This window comes from Alnus glutinosa, chromosome 10 (genome assembly GCF_958979055.1).
Source record: "Alnus glutinosa chromosome 10, dhAlnGlut1.1, whole genome shotgun sequence".
NCBI lineage: Eukaryota > Viridiplantae > Streptophyta > Magnoliopsida > Fagales > Betulaceae > Alnus > Alnus glutinosa.
In genome coordinates, this window is record NC_084895.1 from 25,480,679 (window position 1) to 25,501,420 (window position 20,742).

The 20,742-nt window shown below is 37.8% G+C and overlaps 2 protein-coding genes and 1 long non-coding RNA gene across 6 annotated transcripts; all 3 read right to left on the bottom strand.

Annotated features, from left to right (window-relative positions):
* Positions 1-4,913: 4,913 nt before the first annotated feature.
* LOC133880428 (uncharacterized) lies at positions 4,914-13,583 on the bottom strand. 4 transcript variants are annotated; one of them, XR_009902274.1, is made up of 5 exons: positions 12,975-13,583; positions 12,000-12,030; positions 9,908-11,018; positions 9,180-9,359; positions 5,417-5,534 (listed from the first exon to the last, which is right to left on the bottom strand). XR_009902274.1 is itself a non-coding variant. In XM_062319377.1 (3 exons), the coding sequence occupies exons 1-2, from the start codon at positions 10,586-10,588 to the stop codon at positions 9,321-9,323; spliced, it is 720 nt and encodes a 239-aa protein (XP_062175361.1). In that variant the 5' UTR covers positions 10,589-11,234; the 3' UTR covers positions 4,958-5,340; positions 9,180-9,320. The 4 variants fall into 4 exon arrangements, 1 of the variants encoding a protein (XP_062175361.1); XR_009902273.1 differs by lacking the exons at positions 5,417-5,534; positions 9,908-11,018 and adding an exon at positions 4,918-5,340 and having other exon boundaries at positions 12,975-13,579; XR_009902275.1 differs by lacking the exons at positions 5,417-5,534; positions 9,180-9,359; positions 9,908-11,018 and adding an exon at positions 4,914-5,340 and having other exon boundaries at positions 12,975-13,576.
* A 635-nt stretch (positions 13,584-14,218) lies between these two features.
* On the bottom strand, positions 14,219-16,553 carry LOC133879970 (uncharacterized). The gene is made up of 4 exons (XR_009902166.1): positions 16,369-16,553; positions 16,226-16,290; positions 15,558-15,612; positions 14,219-14,563 (listed from the first exon to the last, which is right to left on the bottom strand). It is a non-coding gene; the product is annotated as an uncharacterized LOC133879970 (long non-coding RNA).
* A 1,282-nt stretch (positions 16,554-17,835) lies between these two features.
* On the bottom strand, positions 17,836-20,255 carry LOC133879889 (class V chitinase-like). The gene is made up of 2 exons (XM_062318694.1): positions 19,096-20,255; positions 17,836-18,407 (listed from the first exon to the last, which is right to left on the bottom strand). Exons 1-2 carry the CDS (start codon positions 20,180-20,182, stop codon positions 18,049-18,051), a joined length of 1,446 nt encoding a protein of 481 aa, XP_062174678.1. The 5' UTR covers positions 20,183-20,255; the 3' UTR covers positions 17,836-18,048.
* Between the last annotated feature and the right edge of the window lie 487 nt (positions 20,256-20,742).

Sequence of the window (20,742 nt, forward strand, 5' to 3'; positions counted from 1 at the left end):
TCATGGACGTGTGTCATGTGGGAATAGTTAAAATAACTACTAAAAAATAATTATTAAAAAAATATAATTTTTTATACAAAATTTTAATTTAGTTTCAAAAAAAAAAAGAAGAACAGGGAAAAAAAAAATTGTAAAAGAATAATTTTAAATAAACTTATTTTTCTATATACAAAACAGAGAGAATGTTAAAATAAAATAATTTTAATTGAACAGAGCTTGTGCAAGTTCTATCACTTAATTGCTTGTTTAGATGTGCGATTTTTTGAAAAATTATAAATGTTGAGAGAACTTGTTTTTTTTTAAAAAAAATATATATATATTGATGGTTTAAAAAACTTGAGACAAAATTATAAAATGTTGAATAAAATTTGAATAGAATATAAATTCTAAAAAACAATATTTAAAAAATACTTTAAAAATCAAGATACCCAAACATGCCATAAACTTGTTAAATAGCCTTTGGAGAGAGAGAGAGAAGATAAGACGAAGCGGGAATAGGATTTAAAAGATGTTATATTGGTATGAGTGAGTTTTTTTTAATAGTAACAAGAAGTGATATAAAAAAGAAATAGAAATAAATTTTGAATTTTTTGTTAAGGAAAAGTAAAAAGAAAATATGTTTTGTAATAAATTTTTTTGTTTAAATATTAATAAAAAATTATTAATATAATATAAAACGTTAAAAAAGTTGAAATATTCTGAAGTTAACAGTTGTAGATAATAGTTAAGGGTGAGGTGAAGGTTTGTCAAACGAGTCCCTGTACCTGCATGATAAAATATGACAAGACATCAACTAGCATCACCAACAACATTAATTAAAGGCATCAACGCCCCAAAATTGATTAGAGGACCCTTGTCCAAGTAGTAATATTCTCTTTATTTCAAATAAAATAAATAGTGTTTATTTTATTTTTTCAAATATATGTCAACATTATTTTTATATGGAAAATGCTAAACTTACACCCAACTCCCACACCCAAATCCCCACACCCTGACGTGAAAATTCCACATCAGAATTTTTTTTTTCTTTTTTAAAATCGAAACTCTCTCTCTCTCTCTCTCTCTCTCTCTCCCTCCCTCGTTCTTCTTCTTCTTCTTCTCTCTTCCGATCGGCAAATGAAAACGGAGACGGAGAGCGTGCCGAAGACGATGGGATACAGAGAGTGTGCCGGAGACGATGGGACCCGGCCCTTTCCCGGGCAGAACGGCTGGATCCTGGTTGGCTGCCCGGGATCTGGCCCTTTCTTGGCCAGAACGGCCGGATCCCGGCCAGGATCCAGCCCTTTCCCGGCCAGAACGGCCGGGGATCCGGCCCTTTCCCGGGCAGAAGGGGTGGTCGGCCGGAGGTGGGAGGGAGGGAAGATGGAGGGAGGAGGCGGAGAAAGGAGATAAGGAGGGAAAAAAAAAAAATCTGATGATTAGGCCCTTTCCCGGCGAACGGCCGGATCCTAGCCGACTGGCCTGAATCCGGCCTTTCTCAGACCAGAACGGCCGGATTCCGGCCGTTCTGGCCAGGGAAGGGCCATAATGGGTGCTCGGCCGGAGGTGGGAGGGAGAGGGAAGAAGGAGGGAGGAGGCGGAGAAAGGAGATAAGGAGGAAAAAAAAAAAAATCTAATGCGGCGAGGAGGAGGGGAAAAACAAAACCAAAAAAAAAAAAAAACTAAATTGGAATGCCACGTCAGGGTGTAGGAATTTGGGTGTGAGAGATTGGGTGTAAGTGTAGCAGCTCCCTTTTTATATACACTATTAAAGCATCTCCAGCCGTCAAGGCTAGTTTAGTACTCAAAATATCACCTTTTTTATATTTTAATTATTTATTTTTTACTGCAAGATTTTTTTTTTACTATCTACTTTATTTAGATATTTTTTTCCAAGCTTATTATTATTATTTTTTCCCACTTCTCTCTTTCACTCTCCCTCATCACGCAAACGTCCCCCACCTTGATTTATTTTCCAGCCCAACACTCCTTTCCCCTCTCTCACTCTTGCTCACTACCATAGAACCGGAAACTGCAGAGATGAACTGACTTTGGCGGGTGTTGGTGTTGAAGAGCTGGAGGTCGGAGAAAGAGAGACGCTGAGGGACAATTTGGTTTGATGGGTATTGATTTTGAGTGTGATTTTCGGATTGGTATCGATTTTGGGTACCATTTTTGTATGGGTGTCGATTTTGGAGTGTGATTCTCGAATGAGTGTCGATTTTGGGTGTGATTTTCAAATAGGTATCGATTTTGGGTGCGATTTCATATGGGAGTCAATATTGAGGTGTGATTTTCGGATTTAATGGAAGAAGTGTTTTTGGTTTTTTGGTTTAATTTGTTGTTGTTGAGGAAGATAAGTGAACCAGAGGGTCCTCTCTTAGAGAGAGAAGGTCTGTATTTTTCTAGAGAGAGAAAGTAACTCAGTTGAGAACCTTTTCGCCGGGGGGGGGGGGAGGCTTCGCGTCTCCCCCTCCTGGTGCTTGTGTTCCCCTGGCCGTTTGGCCATGGGGTTTTTGTCTCCTAGCCCTTAGGCTGTAGGAGTTTTGTTCCTTCCGGTGTTTGTACCGGTGGAGGTTGTGGGTTGTTTTCCTTCTTTCCTTTTTCTGTTTCTGTTTGTTTTTCTCTTGTGGCAAACAGCGAGTCCAGGTGCCGCCCCGTGTAGAACGGTGGGTGTTGGAGGATTTCCGGTGGAGTTTTGCTCAGAGTCAGATCTATAAGTCTCGGCTGGTCTTTCTCCAACAGGAGCTTTCTTAACGTGATGGCCGACCTCTTCTGGTCAGGATGGTCATTTTTCGAGGCTGTGCTGTTCGTCCATGGTCGGTCGTGACCCGCACGCGCCGATGTTTCAGTTCTTATGCTTTTGCGTGTGTGGGCTACAACTGTTTCTCTCCGGTCTCTGAAGATGCTGATCTCAGCTTGTGGAGGTTGTCTGTTGCCTGGAAGGTTCCCGGTGAGGGGGCGTGTTTTACACGCGCCGTCTCTAGCCTTCGTTTCTTGCCGGTGTCTGCTGTCTGGGTTTCTGTTTGTATTTGTTCTGTTTGTTTTTCTGTTGTTGTTTATTTGTATATTCCAACTTGTAATCACAGTCTACCGGTGGGTAGCTGCTTTAAGCCAGGTTTTCCTGGTTTTGTGGGCAGAGATTCTTTATCTCTGCTCACTACGATGGCCGTCCGGCCCTGTTCCTCGCCTGCGGGCGTTTTAGAGTTGTTTAGGGTGCTTTGTTTGTAATGTTTTCTTCACTGGCTTTGTACCCCTTTTGGGGAGTTGTTTCTGTTGGTTTGAATGAATGAAGAAGACGGCACTGTTCAAAAAAAAAAAAGTGAACCAGAGAAGGAGAGGGAGAGAGAGAGAATAAAAAAATCCTACAAGTTGTTACCATAAACTTGCAAAAATTTACTTTAGCAAATTTTAGCAAAACTTATATTTTGAAGTGTTTGTTAAAGATACTCTTATGCTCCGTTTGTTTCAGCGTAAAATGATTTTTGAAAAATAATTTTAGTATTTTTTGGTGTTTGGTAGGGGCGAAAATAATAGTCAACCGGAAAATGATTTCTGTTTGACCAAAAATACTTAGTAAATTTCGGAAAATGATTTATACTTTTTAAAAGCGTAAATTGTTTTCTGAAGACGCCAGACGCGGTCGATCTCTTTTAAACGACGTAGTCGACCTTCACGTTCAAGCAGCCGACTATTATCGAAATCTTGTCGATATCGGAATCCGACAACATCCGGTTAATATTGTCGGAATCTGGCGACGGAATCCGGTCAGCCCAGATTCCGGCGACCAATCTGGTCGGATTCTGGCCAACTGGCTGGAATCTGATCAGACCGATCGGATCTGGCCAGAGAGGCTGGATCCCAGCCGGCTCTTGCCTGAGAGGCCGGATTCCGGCCGGATCTAGCTAGAGAGGCCGGATCCAGGCTGGCTCTGGCCAGAGAGGCCGGCTGGCCGGACGGATCTGGCCAGATCCGGCCAGCCTACCGGGATCCGGCCAGCCGGCCTCTCTGGCCAGATTCAGCAAGATGGCCGAAATTTTTGCCGGAATCCGATAAAAGTGGTCAGAATCTTGTCAGTTAATGACGGAATCTTGTCATTGGTGATTTTTATATTATTTTATATTAATATTTATATGTTTTGAATAAAAATTAATTTTTATAGGTTAAAATGATTGAATGAAAATATAAAAAAATATTGTGATTTTCTGTACGCGCCAAACACCGAAAAATGCTTTCAGCGAAAGAATATTTTCCAGAAAAATGACTTCCCTGAAACCATTTTACGATGAAAACCATTTTACGTCGAAACAAACGGAGCATAAATTAAAGTGAGTTACGAAATTACAGATCTACGTACAACTATGGTAAATAATTAATAAGAAAAAAAAAATACTAATATAGAAAATGTCCTATCTATTTTAACATCCTCTACGTCATTTAATTGGCCTTACCAATGACATCCAAAGTAGGACTCCAAAACGATTTTTTTTTTTGACCCACTGACCAAATATACTTCTTGATCAAACATCGCTAATATTAATTTTCACCTTGTTCGCAACAAGCTGGCTAGCTAGCTACGAAGGATTTTGATACTCGTTTTATCTCCAATATTTTCACTGTTCCTATGTTTTTATTCGTTTCTTTGATCTCAAGTCAAGATCAACTTTCATGTACCCACGTTGATCTTACGGTGGTGTTGAGTCATCAAAGGATAATGATATATGCTGATAAACTCCAAATTAAACCGATCGCAAAAGAAATAATAAGAAAAGAGAAGAAAAATAGTTATATATGGGTCTTGATGATAGTTTTCAAGGCTTTGTGATGGTGACCGGGTTAGAGAATTTAATTCTATCAATGGATGTTGTGGCCAAGAATTTTGGTTTTTTTTTTTTTTTTTTTTTAATATTTTCTTGTCAATTGTCCCTACAAAAGAGTATGTTTATTCTTTTTGATTGATTAATTATGTTCTTCTATGATCAAAAAATGAATTGATTATAAACAACAATGATATGATCAAGTAAATTGGCAAAAATAATATTGCCCAATTTAAACTGAAAATTCGGCAATATAATTGTATAAGCCAACTAATCCACCTCGTCTCCACCACTTTCGTGATGTCCATAATGATCATCATTGTTGTTTTCCATATCTTTCTAATTTCTTTACACTTGAAGCCTTCAACTGCACAAACTTGGATCAAATCAGGTTACTGGTACTCCGGCAGCGGGTTCCCCATTTCAGACATAAACTCAGCCCTGTTTACTCCCCTTATTTGCGCTTTTGCTGATCTAAACTCTTCGTCCTCCGAGCTGTCTATCTCATCCTCCGATGATCGATACTTCTCCACCTTCACGGACACTGTTAAACAAAAGAATCCATCAATCACCACCCTCCTTTCTATTGGGGTGAAAGCGCAAACTATACAGTCATTTCATTGATGACCCATCAAGCAATGCTAACACGGATTATGGCATTGTTGCATGGATTGCTAGGGGCTTGTCTGCTGGAAAGTTGGTGTTGGGCTTGCCTTTATATGCCTCTACAGGTCCGGCCTGATAGAGTTCCAGATAAGTTCTATTTAGTATTAAAGGTTATATTTATATTCATATTTACCTTTTTAGCCGTACTAGTAGTAGTAGTCTTATTATTCTTAGAAGTCTTATTATTCCTTTAGTCTTTATCTAATCTTAGTTGTAGTAGTAGTCTAATATGAATTGTTTTAGTAGTCTATAGTCTAATTCTAATTGAAGTAGTATTTCTTTTACATGTGGCTTTAGTAGTCAAGTAGTAGTATAAATAAGGGACCAATGTAACAACAGATTAATAGAGAATTATTAAGTAAAAGCTTGTTTATGGTTTGTCTCTAGTGCCAATTGGATTTACTTGTGGTCTCTCTTATCTGAAAGGAGTTATTGTGGTCTCTCCTATCTAAAAGGAGTTCATTATCCATCATAATTTCACATCAATTGTGTGGGGTTCCATCACAGCCATTACACCTGATAGAAGCGCGAGCTATAAGGAAATCAAGACTTACATTCAGAGAAATGGGGCTGATGTAATATACAATCCTACATATGTAGTGAAATCCTGCACAGTTGGATCGGTCTGGATCGGCTTTGATGATGTTGAGGTGGTCAAAATTAAGGTTTCTTATGCCAAGCAGAAGAAACTACTTGGTTACGTTGTGTAGCAAGTCCCATATGATGACAATTGGGAGCTTTCTCTAGCAGGTAATTTAAGAGATGCAGCAGACTTGATAATCTATACTTGATGTTCTCTTCACAATGTTAAAATAATACTTTTAGAATGTTAATCTAATTGCCCACGTATTTAAAGAATTCAAACACGTCAATATGACTTGAATGAATATCATCTTAGCCCAAAAAATTAAGAAATAATATCCCATTTTTTTAACCCAAAATTAAAGATTTCAATGTTAATTAGGACAATGTCAAGTGTTTGCTAATGCTTGTCAAGATTTCAATGCCCTTCATGTTCGATTATACATGAAAACTCTGTTATTACCATACTCCGTCTTCTTTGGGGTTAAGGGGCCCCCTCGAGCATGGAAACTCTGTTTGGGCACGACCCCCTACAATTTCCCCAGCTCCTCCTGTGTGAGAGTAGGGGATTATAGGGGGGGATCCCTATCCCTACACGAGTGTTTATATGTTTTTCCTGACTTGGCTGGCCTTAGGAAACTGACTTTTCATGGAGTTATTCGGTTCTTAGACATGACATATATGACATTGATATGTATAAAAGATTATCCGGCGTTGCTTTAATAAACTAAACCATACGAACATCCAATTATTTCAGCAATCGAAAGTATTAGAAGCTTGACAGTGACATTGTTTTAAGATCTTTTCTGACATATTCGTCTCTCATAAATTCTATCATGAGATGCTTTATCAGCTCAAGGGGAAAGAAAGAATGGACAACCCAAGTGGCGATTATTAGTGATCGTTTTGACTATAAGTACTGTTACCGTTGTTCTCCTACTGGGCCTTGCATCTGTTGCTTAAGGAGGAGAATTGATAAGAATGTAAAATGTCGTATTTTTCCCCTTAATATTTAATCTCTTATACTTATTTAATGCCTAAATGTACTAATTATTCTTATATTTTGATTTAGGATACAAATTGAGGCATTAAATGCAAAACAAGCTAATTGGGCGATTTTGGACAGTTTCGACATCAATTTGTAATCTGGGCATAACTCTCTCATAAAAGCTCCGATTGAGATGATTCAAGATGCTGTGGAACACCAAGAAAACGATCTACAACTTTCATGTTTGGCGTTTTGAGAGATACTGAATGTATCAAGGTCGAAATCGGGCTTGAAGTTGACGTTCTGATGCGGTTTAATTGCGGAAGTTTTCAGATATGGAAATTTCTTTACTTTGAGACTTTTCATAATCATCCAATCAATTCCAGCCAAGCCAAGCAATAAATACAAAGTCAAGCAAAAGGAAGAAAATGAAGGAAAAGATGCGTAGAGGATCAAGAAAATAAAGAAGAGATTTGTGAGGACCACGTGAAGAAGACAACATGAAAGAAGCATCTCTTTCCATACAAAGGAAATTGATTTTCTCTCCATACTTGGCTGATTTGTGGGGACTTAAACAAGGAAAGAATCGATAGAGCATGAGCCAACAAAAGTCCTCATTAAAAACATCACCTTCCTAGTTATCCTAGCCTTTATTTTATGTTTAATACTTTCCTTAATAAATTAGATTTGTGTATTGTTATTTTAGGATAGTATTTACAATATCTTTCTTTAGGAGATTTCCTAGGCTTCTAGCATATGGGATGAAACTTGTATAAAAGGGGAGAACCATGACACACAAGACATCATCTATCTTCCATCTTCTCCCCTCTTCTCTAACTTCCTTGAGTTTTAGTCATGGCCCTGCGTGGCTAAACTTTCTAATTTGTTTTTTTTATTGTTCGATTTATGCTTTGAGTATCGGATGTTTTTCTATGTTTATTTTTATGATTGTCTCGTTTAATTACTAGGAGGCCTACTAGTGTATTACTCGTTGCAATCTATTGCTAGGTTGGACATCAAATCCGTAATTGTTTGATCCCTCCAATCTACGAAGCAACTAAAATTTAATGATTTGCTGCTTCTCAGTGATTATTAAATTTTAGGAAGAACATCCGACGAAATTTAATGCAACCGCTTGTGCTTGTGTTGTTTCGCTTCATCGATCTCTCTAATTCTTAAGGTTGCTACTAGATTAAACCTATAGCGCTTGTCTTAGGTTGTTTAGTAGTTAGGGTTAATTAGAGCGCTTGTCTTCTAATTAACTACGACTAAGGAGAGATAGGAAAACAGTTCCAACGGTGAATATTCAAAGCATGAATTGATATATATATTTGCATCGATGATCAGTTGCCAAATTCCGATGGTGGAAGTTGACTTAGACCAATGTTTCTTTACTTGATTAATATTTTAATTTGAATTGTTTCTTAGTTATTTTTCTTAAAATTATTTTCATACTCAAAAGACCCCCCCATCCTTGTTCACGTAGCATAAAACTCGGCTAATTACTCTCCGTGGGATCGACCCTTACTTCCACTGCTATATATATATTTTCACAAGTAAGGTTTTATTTTTGGGTGCCTGCGACAGCACACCAAGAATGCTCAAATTAAATGGTAAAATTTTTCTACCTAGTACATGTACTCACCGTCTATATTTGGAATTTAGGATTATTTATTATTAACCACCATGATTGAGGAACTGACTTTTGGGCATCTTTTTTTTTTTTTTTTTTTCCTTCTATTAATAGAGGAATGGTTGTTACATCTAAAGAATCAAAGTCCAAAATTAATCATATGGCAGCTCAGGAGATTTTAATGGCAATGTTCCTAATCTTCAAGTCTTTATTTTAGCTGACATTGAGGCAGCTACAGATAAACTTTCAATTGAAAATAAACTTGGAGAGGGAAGTTATGGTCCCGTTTACAACGTAAACTTCTGTTAGACCACTCCCATGCTACATTTTGGCAGCAGGAGTAGAAAATGTCTTTCAGTACTATCTTAATGATGAAAAGATACCTATTAATTAATCATGAGTGTCTATTTATTTATCAGGGTGTATTACCAAATGGACAAGAAATAGCAGTGAAAAAGCTTACAAAAACTTCTACACAAGGGTTTGAGGAGTTTAAGAATGAGATTATACTTACTGCGAAACTGCAACAGGTAAATCTTGTGCGACTTTTGAAATTTTGCATTGAGAGGGATGAACAAATGCTGATCCACGAGTACTACATGCCAAACAAAAGCTTGGACTTACTCTTTGGTCTGATATTTCTCCAGTAGTTCAATTATATATGAGCTCTTGAATCTTTTCCATATATAGAAGGCTGCAAGCCAATAATTCCTGATGTTGACACTTGTGCCAAACACCATTTAAGCTTAAACAAAGCCATATGGCACAAGGTGTCTTTTTAAATTTTTGAGAATTTTTTCGCATCTTATTCCTTAATTTATTAGCGAGATGATAATTGAATGACTGACTTTTCACGATCTAATTTGACATAGAATTTTCAAGAAAGATGATCATGAAGCAAACACAGGTCGGATTGTTAGAACATAGTAAGTACTTAGCCTAAAAAGCTTTATAACCTAAGCTTGATTTCTTGTTAGTTAAATAATTAATTTTTGTTGTGCAAAATGGAATCATAGTTATGGTAAATATGGTAAGACAATCACACACACATAACATCAAGATTTAAGTGGTTCCCTCAATGTGAGGTATGTCCACTGGCGGAGGCGATCACGAAGAAATACATACAAAAATAGTAGAGAAAAAAATCACTCAGAACCCAAAACCCCAATACACCAAAATCTCACTATCACACCATAGAGATTATTTTCAAAAAATGAGAATACAAAAGACAGAAATACGAACTCTTTTTTTGCTGGGATAAGACGGCGGTTGGTCTCTATCTTTTTTATCTCTCACACGGTAGCACCCTTTTCTTTTCTCTATTGTTTTGGCTCTTCCAAAACCAAGAAGAAACATACGGCACTTTGAAGCACTACACTTTTTGATCATCTCCTTCAGGGCGATGCAGGTATTAGTCCAGTGGCCATAAGAATCATGGTAGTGGCAGTATTTGTGAAGATTATAAGGAAGTGGCCTGCCCTTTATTGGGGACGGGTCCTTATAGCCCGGATCTTTTCTGATTTCCATAAGGATCTCCTTTGCTGGGGCGTTGACAGGCGTCCAATTGTAATTCTCCACCCTTTTGATGGGTCTGCGTTCTGGGATCTCTCTCCTGACTTGGGTTGTTCTTTTCCTTGACTTCCCTCCGGTCGCAAAATCCAACTTCGCGACTTCTTCAGTCCCACGGAACGCGCGAAGAGTCTCCTCCTGGTTTACAAACTCTTCCGCTCGATCCAAAAACTTTTGCAACCCCTCAGCTGGCCTCCATGCTAAATTTGCCATAAGGGTGCCATTCTTCCTTATGCCCTGGTATATGGCAAAATGGATAAACTGTTCATTTTGGCTCTCTGCAGCCAACCTCTCCTGATTGAAGCAGAGCAGATAACTTCTCAACAACTCCTGAGGGCCTTGTTTAATAGTCATCAACTACTGAGTGGGCTTCTTCCGGATGATGCCAGCCATAAACTGAGATGCAAACTTCTTAGCAAAGCTCTCGAAGTTCGGAACCGAGCGAGGCGGCAGGGTTCTGAACCATTCTGGAGCTCCCCCCCGCCAAAGTGAGGGGGAAAGCCCGACACGCAACTTCGTTCGGTGTCGTTTGCAGTACCGTGTGTGCACGGAAACCTGCTAAATGCTCAATGGGATCCCCCAGCCCCGTGTACACAGGTATTTCAAGCATTTTGAACTTACTCGGGAGCCGACACAACATTATCCGGTCAGTAAAAGGGGACGTAGTGGTGGAAAATAAGCTGTCAGCCAATGAATCTTTCGCCTTAGGTCCGGGCTGATTGGAACCCATTAAATAGTCACACTGCTACTCCAATCTAGTCAGTTTTCAGCTGTAACGCCCCGCCTTTTACAAAAAGGCGTAAGTGAAAATTTTTCAATTTATACGTGACATTACTACAACATCATCAGAGTTAAGATTTAGCAGCGGAATATAATATATCCAATTAGCTTGGAAGAACACGACAGAGCTTTTAACTAGAATACTTCTAGACATTTATAAAAAAAATACTTAGAAACAAGTGTCAATAGTGACACAAAAGAATACATGGAAATCATTAGCAATCTTGTCAACATAAAATGTTATAAACACAGTAGACTACAAACAAAATACAAACTATGTATCCTTAGCTTTAAGACCTTTTGAGCTCTAATCTTGTCTATAAACCTGCACCAATATATATATATATATATATATATATATATATATATATATATATATATATATAGAAACAAAAACACAAAACACTAAAGTGAGTTCACTGTTTCCCATAATAATATGAATGCTGATTTATTTAATAAATACAACACAATTCAGATATGACTTTATAGTCACGTATATATGCAATATATGATCCATGGTAGCTAATCACAGTCATAGATTAAATATATACGTAACCATAAAAACAGTAATATGACAGTTTTATATGTAAAGTTTAATTATTATCTTTTGCACTCCGCTCGTGATAGAACCAACGGTCCAGATTAGCGTGTTGTGGAAACCTACGGTCCCAGCTGGCAATACCATCACCCCCCCGCTGTATTAGCCAACTCTCACTTAAAGCTTATTTTCTATTGGGCTAGGAACCTAAGGTCCCAGCTGGCCTATAAACCTATGGTTACAGCATTCCATTATTATCTTTACGAGAACCTAAGGTCCCACTAGCAGCCATCACCCCCCCGCTACATACCAGCTTTGTTATTAACTATTTTAATTAAAATAGAAAATATGTAAAATCACATGCGCAAACAAATAAATAAAGCAGTAAACACAATATTATAGAAAAAATCCACCAGCTTCGTCCTCAGTAAGTATAAAGATACTTACAGGTCTTTGGTGCAGTTTCTCAAATCATCATCTGCAATAATATATATATATATATATATATATATATATATATATATATATGATATTAGTATCAATTCTCTTTTCCAAACATCTGGTTTGTCATTTTTATATCTATATTAAAATCCTTATAAAGTGTTTATCATTTACTCAAAAAAAATACTAACATCCTCTAACATACCCAATTATTTCCTTATCTACTAATAGAACAATATTTTAAAACACAAATCTACTTTTAAACTTTATATAAATCTTAATTGATTATTTTGAAAACTATATTGCAATTCTTTTTAAGATCCAACCTTTGAAAATACTATTTATCCAACATCATAGCTGAGACGCTTCTCCTGTTACATAATTAGTTAACCAAATTCTATTAAAACCCATTTATCCTCAATTTACACATCACACCATTAAACCATAAAACCAAATACTAAAATTTAGTTCTAAAATACCCTAACTCAAAACAGGAACACCATCACAACTTCACACAACTGGTACTAAAAACACCAAATACACTGTATCATAACATATACATACTACACCACCCGAAACCACCCCAAACTGGCTAATCAAGGAACCTATCCAAAACACAATACACAAAACGCATCAAGGAAAATACCCAGCACCTAGCAACCAACTAAACCCAACCAAAACTCACCCATTCAACCCAAAACGCAGTCCAATCCACACAACCGAAACAACACACAACTCAGTACACATGGCCGGTCCAAAACAACGCCACACACACATACACAGCTGGCCGAGGCAAGAGACCCAAAACAGGGGCAAAGCCGATCAACCACACACACGAGCTTTTCCCAAAAATACACACAATCGGGTCAATACACAATAAATCCAAACACCTAGCAGAAATTCATTCAACCGTGAGTCTTAGCAACTGGGTAGCCAAGTAAATTCATAATAAATTAAATAGAAATTACAAGAATCACTTACATATGGGAATTTTTGCTCAATACAGAAAATCCACCGGAAAATTCTGCCGGAATTCGTCTTTAGACCCCCGGAAATCGCTCCCTTGGATGACCCACCGGAGGCCCATGGAGTTTCGGACCTCCGATTGGTCTGGGTTCACTGGTTCGGCCCGATCTGCTACGGGTCCTCAGTGTCTCTCTGCTCCACCGGTGACGATCACCTGAAATCCACCAAGGGTCGGCCTCTCCCGGCTTCTTCTCTGGGTTTCACTCTCGGCTCCTCCCTCTAACATTCTCTGAATCTCTCTCTCTCTCTCTCTCGGACTCTCAATTTCTCTTATTCTCCCGATCTCTCTCTCCCTCAGCTCTCATCTTTCTTTCTCTCTTAATCTCAGTTTCTCTCGTGCACCGAGACAGAAAAGAAAAGAGCAAGAAACAAAAAGAAAGAAAATAAGAAGAGAAGGAGAAGAGAGAAATGAGGAAGCTTAGTAATTGAGAGGTGCGAATTTATGTTGCATAAGGGAGTTCGGATTTATAGAAGAGAAAGTGTGGGCAGCAAGAGTGATTCACAGGAGATGACGCACAGAGAATGACGCAGATGAGTAGTAAGCTGTCAAGGAGAAATGATTGCTTCGAATCTCCTCAAAGATATCAGAAAAGATTAAGTTAATCTGTAGGTATTTTTTTACATTAGGTCTTTATCATTTTAATAATTCATTAGGGTATAATTTTAAATTCGTTTTGAGTCTAATTCGTTCCCTAAATAATGTTAATTTTTGAGTAACATTATTACACAAAATAATATTAGGTCAAAATAATATCATGTACAATAAATATTTCAAAATAATATTAAGAATATTATTATCCCAACTAATTTTACCCGATATTTAGGTTTGTTTATTAATCAATCAAAAACAGGTGGTGCATAATTGGACAATTATCAGAATAATGTCGATCGAGCAATTAAAAGTGTGAATTGAAAGCCATAGATCTTAAATTCTATTTAAGGCACATTGTCTTAAAATCAGGGGTGTTACATCAGCCCATTCCCTTTTCTCTTTATCATTCATCCTTATAAGGTCGGCGAGCTCAATATCGCCATCAGTATCACTCTCTTCTACGACCACCTCTTTAGCGCGCCTGTGACGACCCGTTTTTTTTTTTTTTTTTTTTTAAAAAAAAACATACAAACGAATCATCACAGTGGCACGACTACATGTCGCTCAGCCAACATATGTCACATGCCCCATAACATGTACCTGATAATCAGAGTTAAATCTAACAGTGGAATATAATAATCAATGTGCAGCGGAACACATATCATAAGCGAAAATACATCTAATACATAACAATTAATTACAACAAGAGCCATTTACAAGACTATCTATTTAAGGCTTATAAAACATATTACACCAATTACATATTAAATATAGGCTCAACAAATACATGTGTCACGTGGTACACGAGCCATAAATAAAATACCCAAAATGCGGACTACCCATGAGTCCGTGACTTATGACTGTCGCGATATGCTCCAATCATAGCATCCCAGACACTAGGTGGACGAGTCAATAACTATATCCGCAAAACCTGCAACCAAAGCATAAACGTCTGCACGATTGCGGGGGTTACCGCATCCGTACAGGTGGAATTATGAGCCCACCGTCTTAGCATACATAAATATACTAAGACCTCAGAGGTATACTATTCACTGAGTTTTTTGCAAAGAACCAACTTTTCTTTTCTAGTCATGCGTGCACTATAACAGCCACCAATTTTATAAACTTTTGTTTGAAAACCCCCATAGCTGATATAGCACACACCGGCTAATAGAAAACATTTGAACATACTTGGCAGCTAAGATTATACGCAGAAGTTCTGTTGTAGAAACAACTACGTACGACCTCACCTACGATAATACTTTAAGGTTTATTTGCTTAGGTTTACATAATCCTTACGTTAGAAATCAATGGCATTTAAATCATGCAACTATCCGATAGAAATATACATAAGCTCTTTTCCATTAAAACTCTTATGCATACCAATACGTATAGCAAAACTACTCATAATATAAAAACATCACTCATCAAAACCATGCTATGAATGATTATGCAATGCACATCATGGAAATTAATCCAAGCATCATGGGTTACCCCAAGCATCATGGAAATAAATCCAAGCATCATGGGTTACCCCAAGCATCATGGGAATTACCCCAAGCATTGTTTCCCGTGAGTTGGCGAACCTCACTTCAATGCACGTTTAGCGTTCATATGCATATGCATCATGCTTTAAAACAATATACACAATATACATTTCATTTTATGAATCATGCCTTTAACACATGCTTTCTTTACAAAACATAATCAATTCAACATGTCATTTCTTTAACAATTTGCATAACTTAAATCTTTATACTCACTCTAAACTCACCAATCATATTCATAGTTCAAAACATCATCAATATTTCAATATACTCCAAAGTACTCAAATCATCCAAAACAATTCATAATCAACATACAGTTGGTTCAAGTTTGTAAAACAATATATATTTTGCAATTCATCATTTTAGAAAATAATACTTCTCAGTGAGTAGAATACTCACCTGACTGCGCGGATTTAAGTACTAGGTCTCCTAGACACCACCTTGCAATGCGTCACTGTGAAAATACACATTGCACATTATTTGACCTTTCTAATATTAGACCGACATTTAGCTCTTAAATTGCTCAAGAGCTAACAATTGGAAAACCCCTAATATTTTAAGGGTCCCAATTACACACCCATAAATCTAGACACTAATTCTCAAACAATATTAACTCAAAGTATTTACTAAGAGTTAGATATTAAAATAAGTATTTAATTATTTACCTATAATATCAATTTCTAACCCATAATTAATTCCACTAACTCATACATTATTTTCACAAACACTTTTATAATAATATTAGCCTTAAAATTATATTCATAAATTTCTAGATTATTTCTCACTAACATTTTATCAATATTATTAACTTTAATATTACGTTTATTAATCTTTTTACAACAATTACTAACTTATTAGCATAATTTATTCATCTATATTTTAATCACTTAAAAAAAACCCCAAATTAGTTTAACCTATCAAATTAAGGTTTCTAAACTTTAAATCATAATTTATAAAACACTACCCCAAACACAATATTATTAACCCAATGGCTTTTATTAAGGGTTAATAACATAAAAACTCAATTAAAATTAAATATCCAAAAATTAGAGTTTGAGGAAACTCACCAAAAATTCCACCAAACGTAAATCCAACACTTGGAGAGTGTTTAGTAAGCTCCACACAACAAATCCTAAGAACATATAAAATTCAACTCAAATATCTTTAGATTTAATCTAAAATCTCAAAGACCAAGAGTTTGCGAAAATACCTCAAACCGATCAGTAGAAACGTAGATCGGGTTTCGTAGATCACGTTACCGAAGTTGGATTTGAAATTGAACGGTTAGATCTTCATAGATCATGATTTTTGTACGAAAAATCAAAAGAGGAAAAATGAGAAGAAGAGGCCTACCTCCCTAGGAAGAAGAAAAGAAAGGCCTTTTCTGTCAACAAGGCGCACTAGTGAAGGGCCACTTGGCCCTTCATTTTTTTTTTTTTTTTTATCTTTTTCAGCCTGCGCCCCACATGTTATATATATATATATATTTTTAATTCATACTTTCTTCCTTTGACTTTTCTTTTCTTTCTTTTTTATTTTATTTTATTTTTTTCTTTTACTTTTCTTCTTTCTTTTTGTGTTTGTTTTACCGATTCTTTTTTCTTTTTTTTTTTTCTATTTCTTTTATTTTCTTATTTCTATTTTAAATTCTTTTCTTTTGCATTTTATTTTTCATTTCTAATTTCTTTTTTTCTTTTTTTCTTTAGACTTAAAAATATTCTCTTGTATTTTTAATAACACTAAATTAACTTAACTAATTATTTACTTAAATTTTATACTTTAATTATTGAATAATGTCTCGGACATTACAGCGCCCACCTTCGTTCTCCGGATCCACCTGATCACCACGCAAAGACTCCTCTTGAGTTTGTTGTCGCTCCATGTGATCTCGTTTTTGCAACTCCTTTTCAAGTCGCGCTATTTTCTCATTCAGACGAACTATCTTCGCCTGTGGACCCTGCGAAGTCCCCGCCTCCTCACTTACATTTTCTTCAATCATTCTTCCTCGAGCTAACCACGTACTCACCATGAGTGGTCTCAAACGTGCTTAGTTTCACGGGAACACATAGCCACGTCGTTCCCACAGACGGCACCAATTGTTGATGCCAAATCTTCACTGCCACGTGTCAACCTCGAATTTGCCTCATGCTTCTTGTCGTCCGAGATTCGAAAGACTAGGTTGTGTCCCTCCACCTGAGTCTTGCAAAACAAGAGGCTGACAAGAGTTTCCCGGCAACGCCCCCTCCGACGATCAAGTTAGGACCAATTTTACTGGAAAGGAGAGAAAACCCTTTTTTCTAACCTGTGCGGAAGAAAGTCCTCGTTCCCTTTTATTCCTCTTGGTTACTCTCTTCTCCGTACCATCATTTATTGCCTATCTTTTCCTTAATTAATTCCCCCATGCGGACCTAGGTAGCCAACTCTTACCGTAGCTTTGGCTTTTCCTAGGTGGCGGCGACGGACCATCGATTACAAAGACAAACACATTAAATAAGGTGAGGGACTTTCTACTTAATACTTGCCCTTTTTACCCCTGCTGGGACATCACTCGCGCGTAGCCGTGGAGCCCTACTTCGTTCCCCTATCTTCCCTCATTCTGGCGGGAACTTTCCTAACATTAACGATAATACAAGCTTCTAGCTATATATATATGTTCCAAACAATACAACATATCTGATTATTGGCTTTACAACACACCATATTTGATAATTGGCCTTATCGTAGATAATACAAGCTTTTTAACGGGACATATATTGGATTACAGGCCTTATTGTTCATAACACAAGCTTCTATGTTACAAATACACGCACGTCTGATTATTGACCTTATAACACACCTGATAATTGGCGTTATTGTGGGTAATACAAGCTTCTAAACATGACATATCTGATTAGTTGCCTTTTTGTTGATGACGGCAGCTTAACAAACTATTAATACTACGCACTATTGGTGCTGGTCTTGGTGCCATTCCGATCCCGGTCCCTGTGCCGGTGCCCGTGCCGCCGGTGCCAGTGCCACCAGTGCCGGTGCCGCCGGTGCCAGTTCCACCGGTGACACTGCCAACATTGATGTTGCCGGCGGTGACAGTGACGGTGACGTTGCCGTCGCCAGCGCCGCCGGTGACGGTGACGTTGCCGAAGGTGAGGGCACCACCGGTACCGGCGCCTCCGGTGCCAGCGCCACCCGTGCCGGCGCCGCCAGTGTCGGTGCCATCGGTGGCAAGTGCAACCCGATTCCATACTTCAGAAGCTGGGATAGCAAAAAAAGAATTACAAGTTAGAATGATGAAGACTTACAAATTCAAATAATTGGGAGAGTTTAATTTCAATAAGAATATGGGGGTAAAGCCCTTGTTTTACGTACATGACCCTCCAATATATAGATGTTGACACATGAGCATTTCACATATATATAGACTCTAGCACACCCCATAATAACCTTAATTAAAACATGCACCTAAAATCACTCCAAACTTACTAGAGGGGATGGCCGAGCCACTTTTAAAGGTCATGGGGTGGTTCGACGACCCGCTAACTCATAATCGTCCAAAGACTTTTGGTGGTGGTTGAACCAACCCTAGTGACCAAATTAATATTATTATTATTATTATTATTATTATTATTATTATTATTATTATTATTATTATTATTATTATTATTATTATTATTATTATTATTATTATTATTATTATTATTATTATTATTATTATTATTATTATTATTATTATTATTATTATTATTCTTGGATTCATGACAGACTCATGCCTTACAATTAGTAATTAGAATTACACATAAATAACAAGATAGAATGATCAAATTAGATGCTTGCAATTACCAAAAAAAAAACCTCATACGTACGTACGTACGTTAAAGGCAAATTTTGGATGCATATACGATTCGGGAAAGATATATAAATTAATGATTGAATTCGTACAAACCTGCTTGAGAAAGGGTCCCCTGTCTGTCGCCGCCCACATGCCATGCATAGTAGCCGAGCAATGCATTTTCCTTAGCATATTTAACCTTAGCAGTGATACTCTGGGTATCATTATAAGCAATCCAAGTATTCTCAGCACTGAAAATGTCTACAACATAGTCGTCATGGTGTACCGGGTCGCTACCGGGGTGTGTCTCTATGAAATACTTGATTTGGTTATAAAGTATGGTCCCATCTGAGGGATTAATATATACTCCAGCAGCCGCTCCATCAGCCGCTCCATCAGCCGCCGCAAATATTCCTCTCTGTGTATCATCTTTTAGACGCCACGCGGCCCCATAAAATGGAAGGCCGAAGACTATTTTGTTGGCGGGCACTCCATGATGAATCCAAGCTCTGACGCCGGGATCCGCACAACGTGGATCTTCTTCGTGGATATGTCCATTGTGCAATGCAGCAAAAGGTCCAGTATTATTCCCTGAGAGAACGGGGTTATAGAAGTCATACGCCACTAGGTTGATCCAGTCCAAGCTGCTTGCAATTTCAGCAACGGGATAATTGAACGAGTCCTCATGTATTTGTGGCCTGTAATAGACCGCTGCGACTAGAAGCAGCGGGTCATTGCCTGTCAACTTGGACTCTAGGTCCACCTCAGCTCGCCATTCATTGAGGAGTGAGCCAAGGTTGGTCCTTTCTTCCTCCGTGGAGGGGTACTGCCAGTGGAGGCTAAGGCCATGGAAGTCGTTAGACCTGGCTAGATTTATTGAGGAATGTATGAATGATTGACGGGTATTGACCTGGCTAGCCATGGAAGCAAAGGTAGAGGCTCCTCCACCGATGGATAAAAGGGTTTGAACTAAAGGGTTCTTTTTTTGCACGGTTAGGGTGAAGGTTGAGAACTGCACCTCATATGCTTCAGGAAAGGTGACTTTACAGTCGTTGCCAATGAGTTTGACATCCGCAAAGGCAGCAAAAAGATGGGTGAAAAGCTCGGAAGGTATGTCGGCCACCGGGGTTGGGGATTGACTGTCGCAATACCAGTATCCGGCTTTCACTTCGGTAATGTTACCAGTATCAGAGGAAGCCATGCGAGACAGTAGACTCTTGCTTGCTATAGCTATGAGAATAATATGAGCTATTGCTTGGAGCTAGCTTTGAGAAGAGAGTGCATGCGTATATATAGGCTTTCCTTTTACCCTTTTAGAGTAATCTACTTGCTTTACTATAGCTAGCTATCTAGTAAATTATCTGATATGATTAATGTTGCTCCATTCATCGCCGCCATTGTACGTCCGGAGGATATATTCAGCACGAATCTGTGGCTGGCGTCACGCATCCAAGTGTGCATGAAGTGCATGCGACGAAATAAACCGTGATCCATTGTAAATGATATGGACTCCCTCCCTTTCAAAGATGTGCTATTTAATTACAAAAATAAAATAAAAATGATGTGCTATTTGGACGCGTGGATTTCACTTAGAAGAAGAAGAAAAAGAAGAAGAAGCTAGAGGCGTGGCAAAGACTCAAAGAGGGTAAGGAGGCCTTTTCCCACATACCACCTTCCAATTTTCAATTGCTTCTTTTCATCGTTACTTACGTTACATGTATTCGTAGAATGAGAAATGGATATATATATACAAGTCAAACT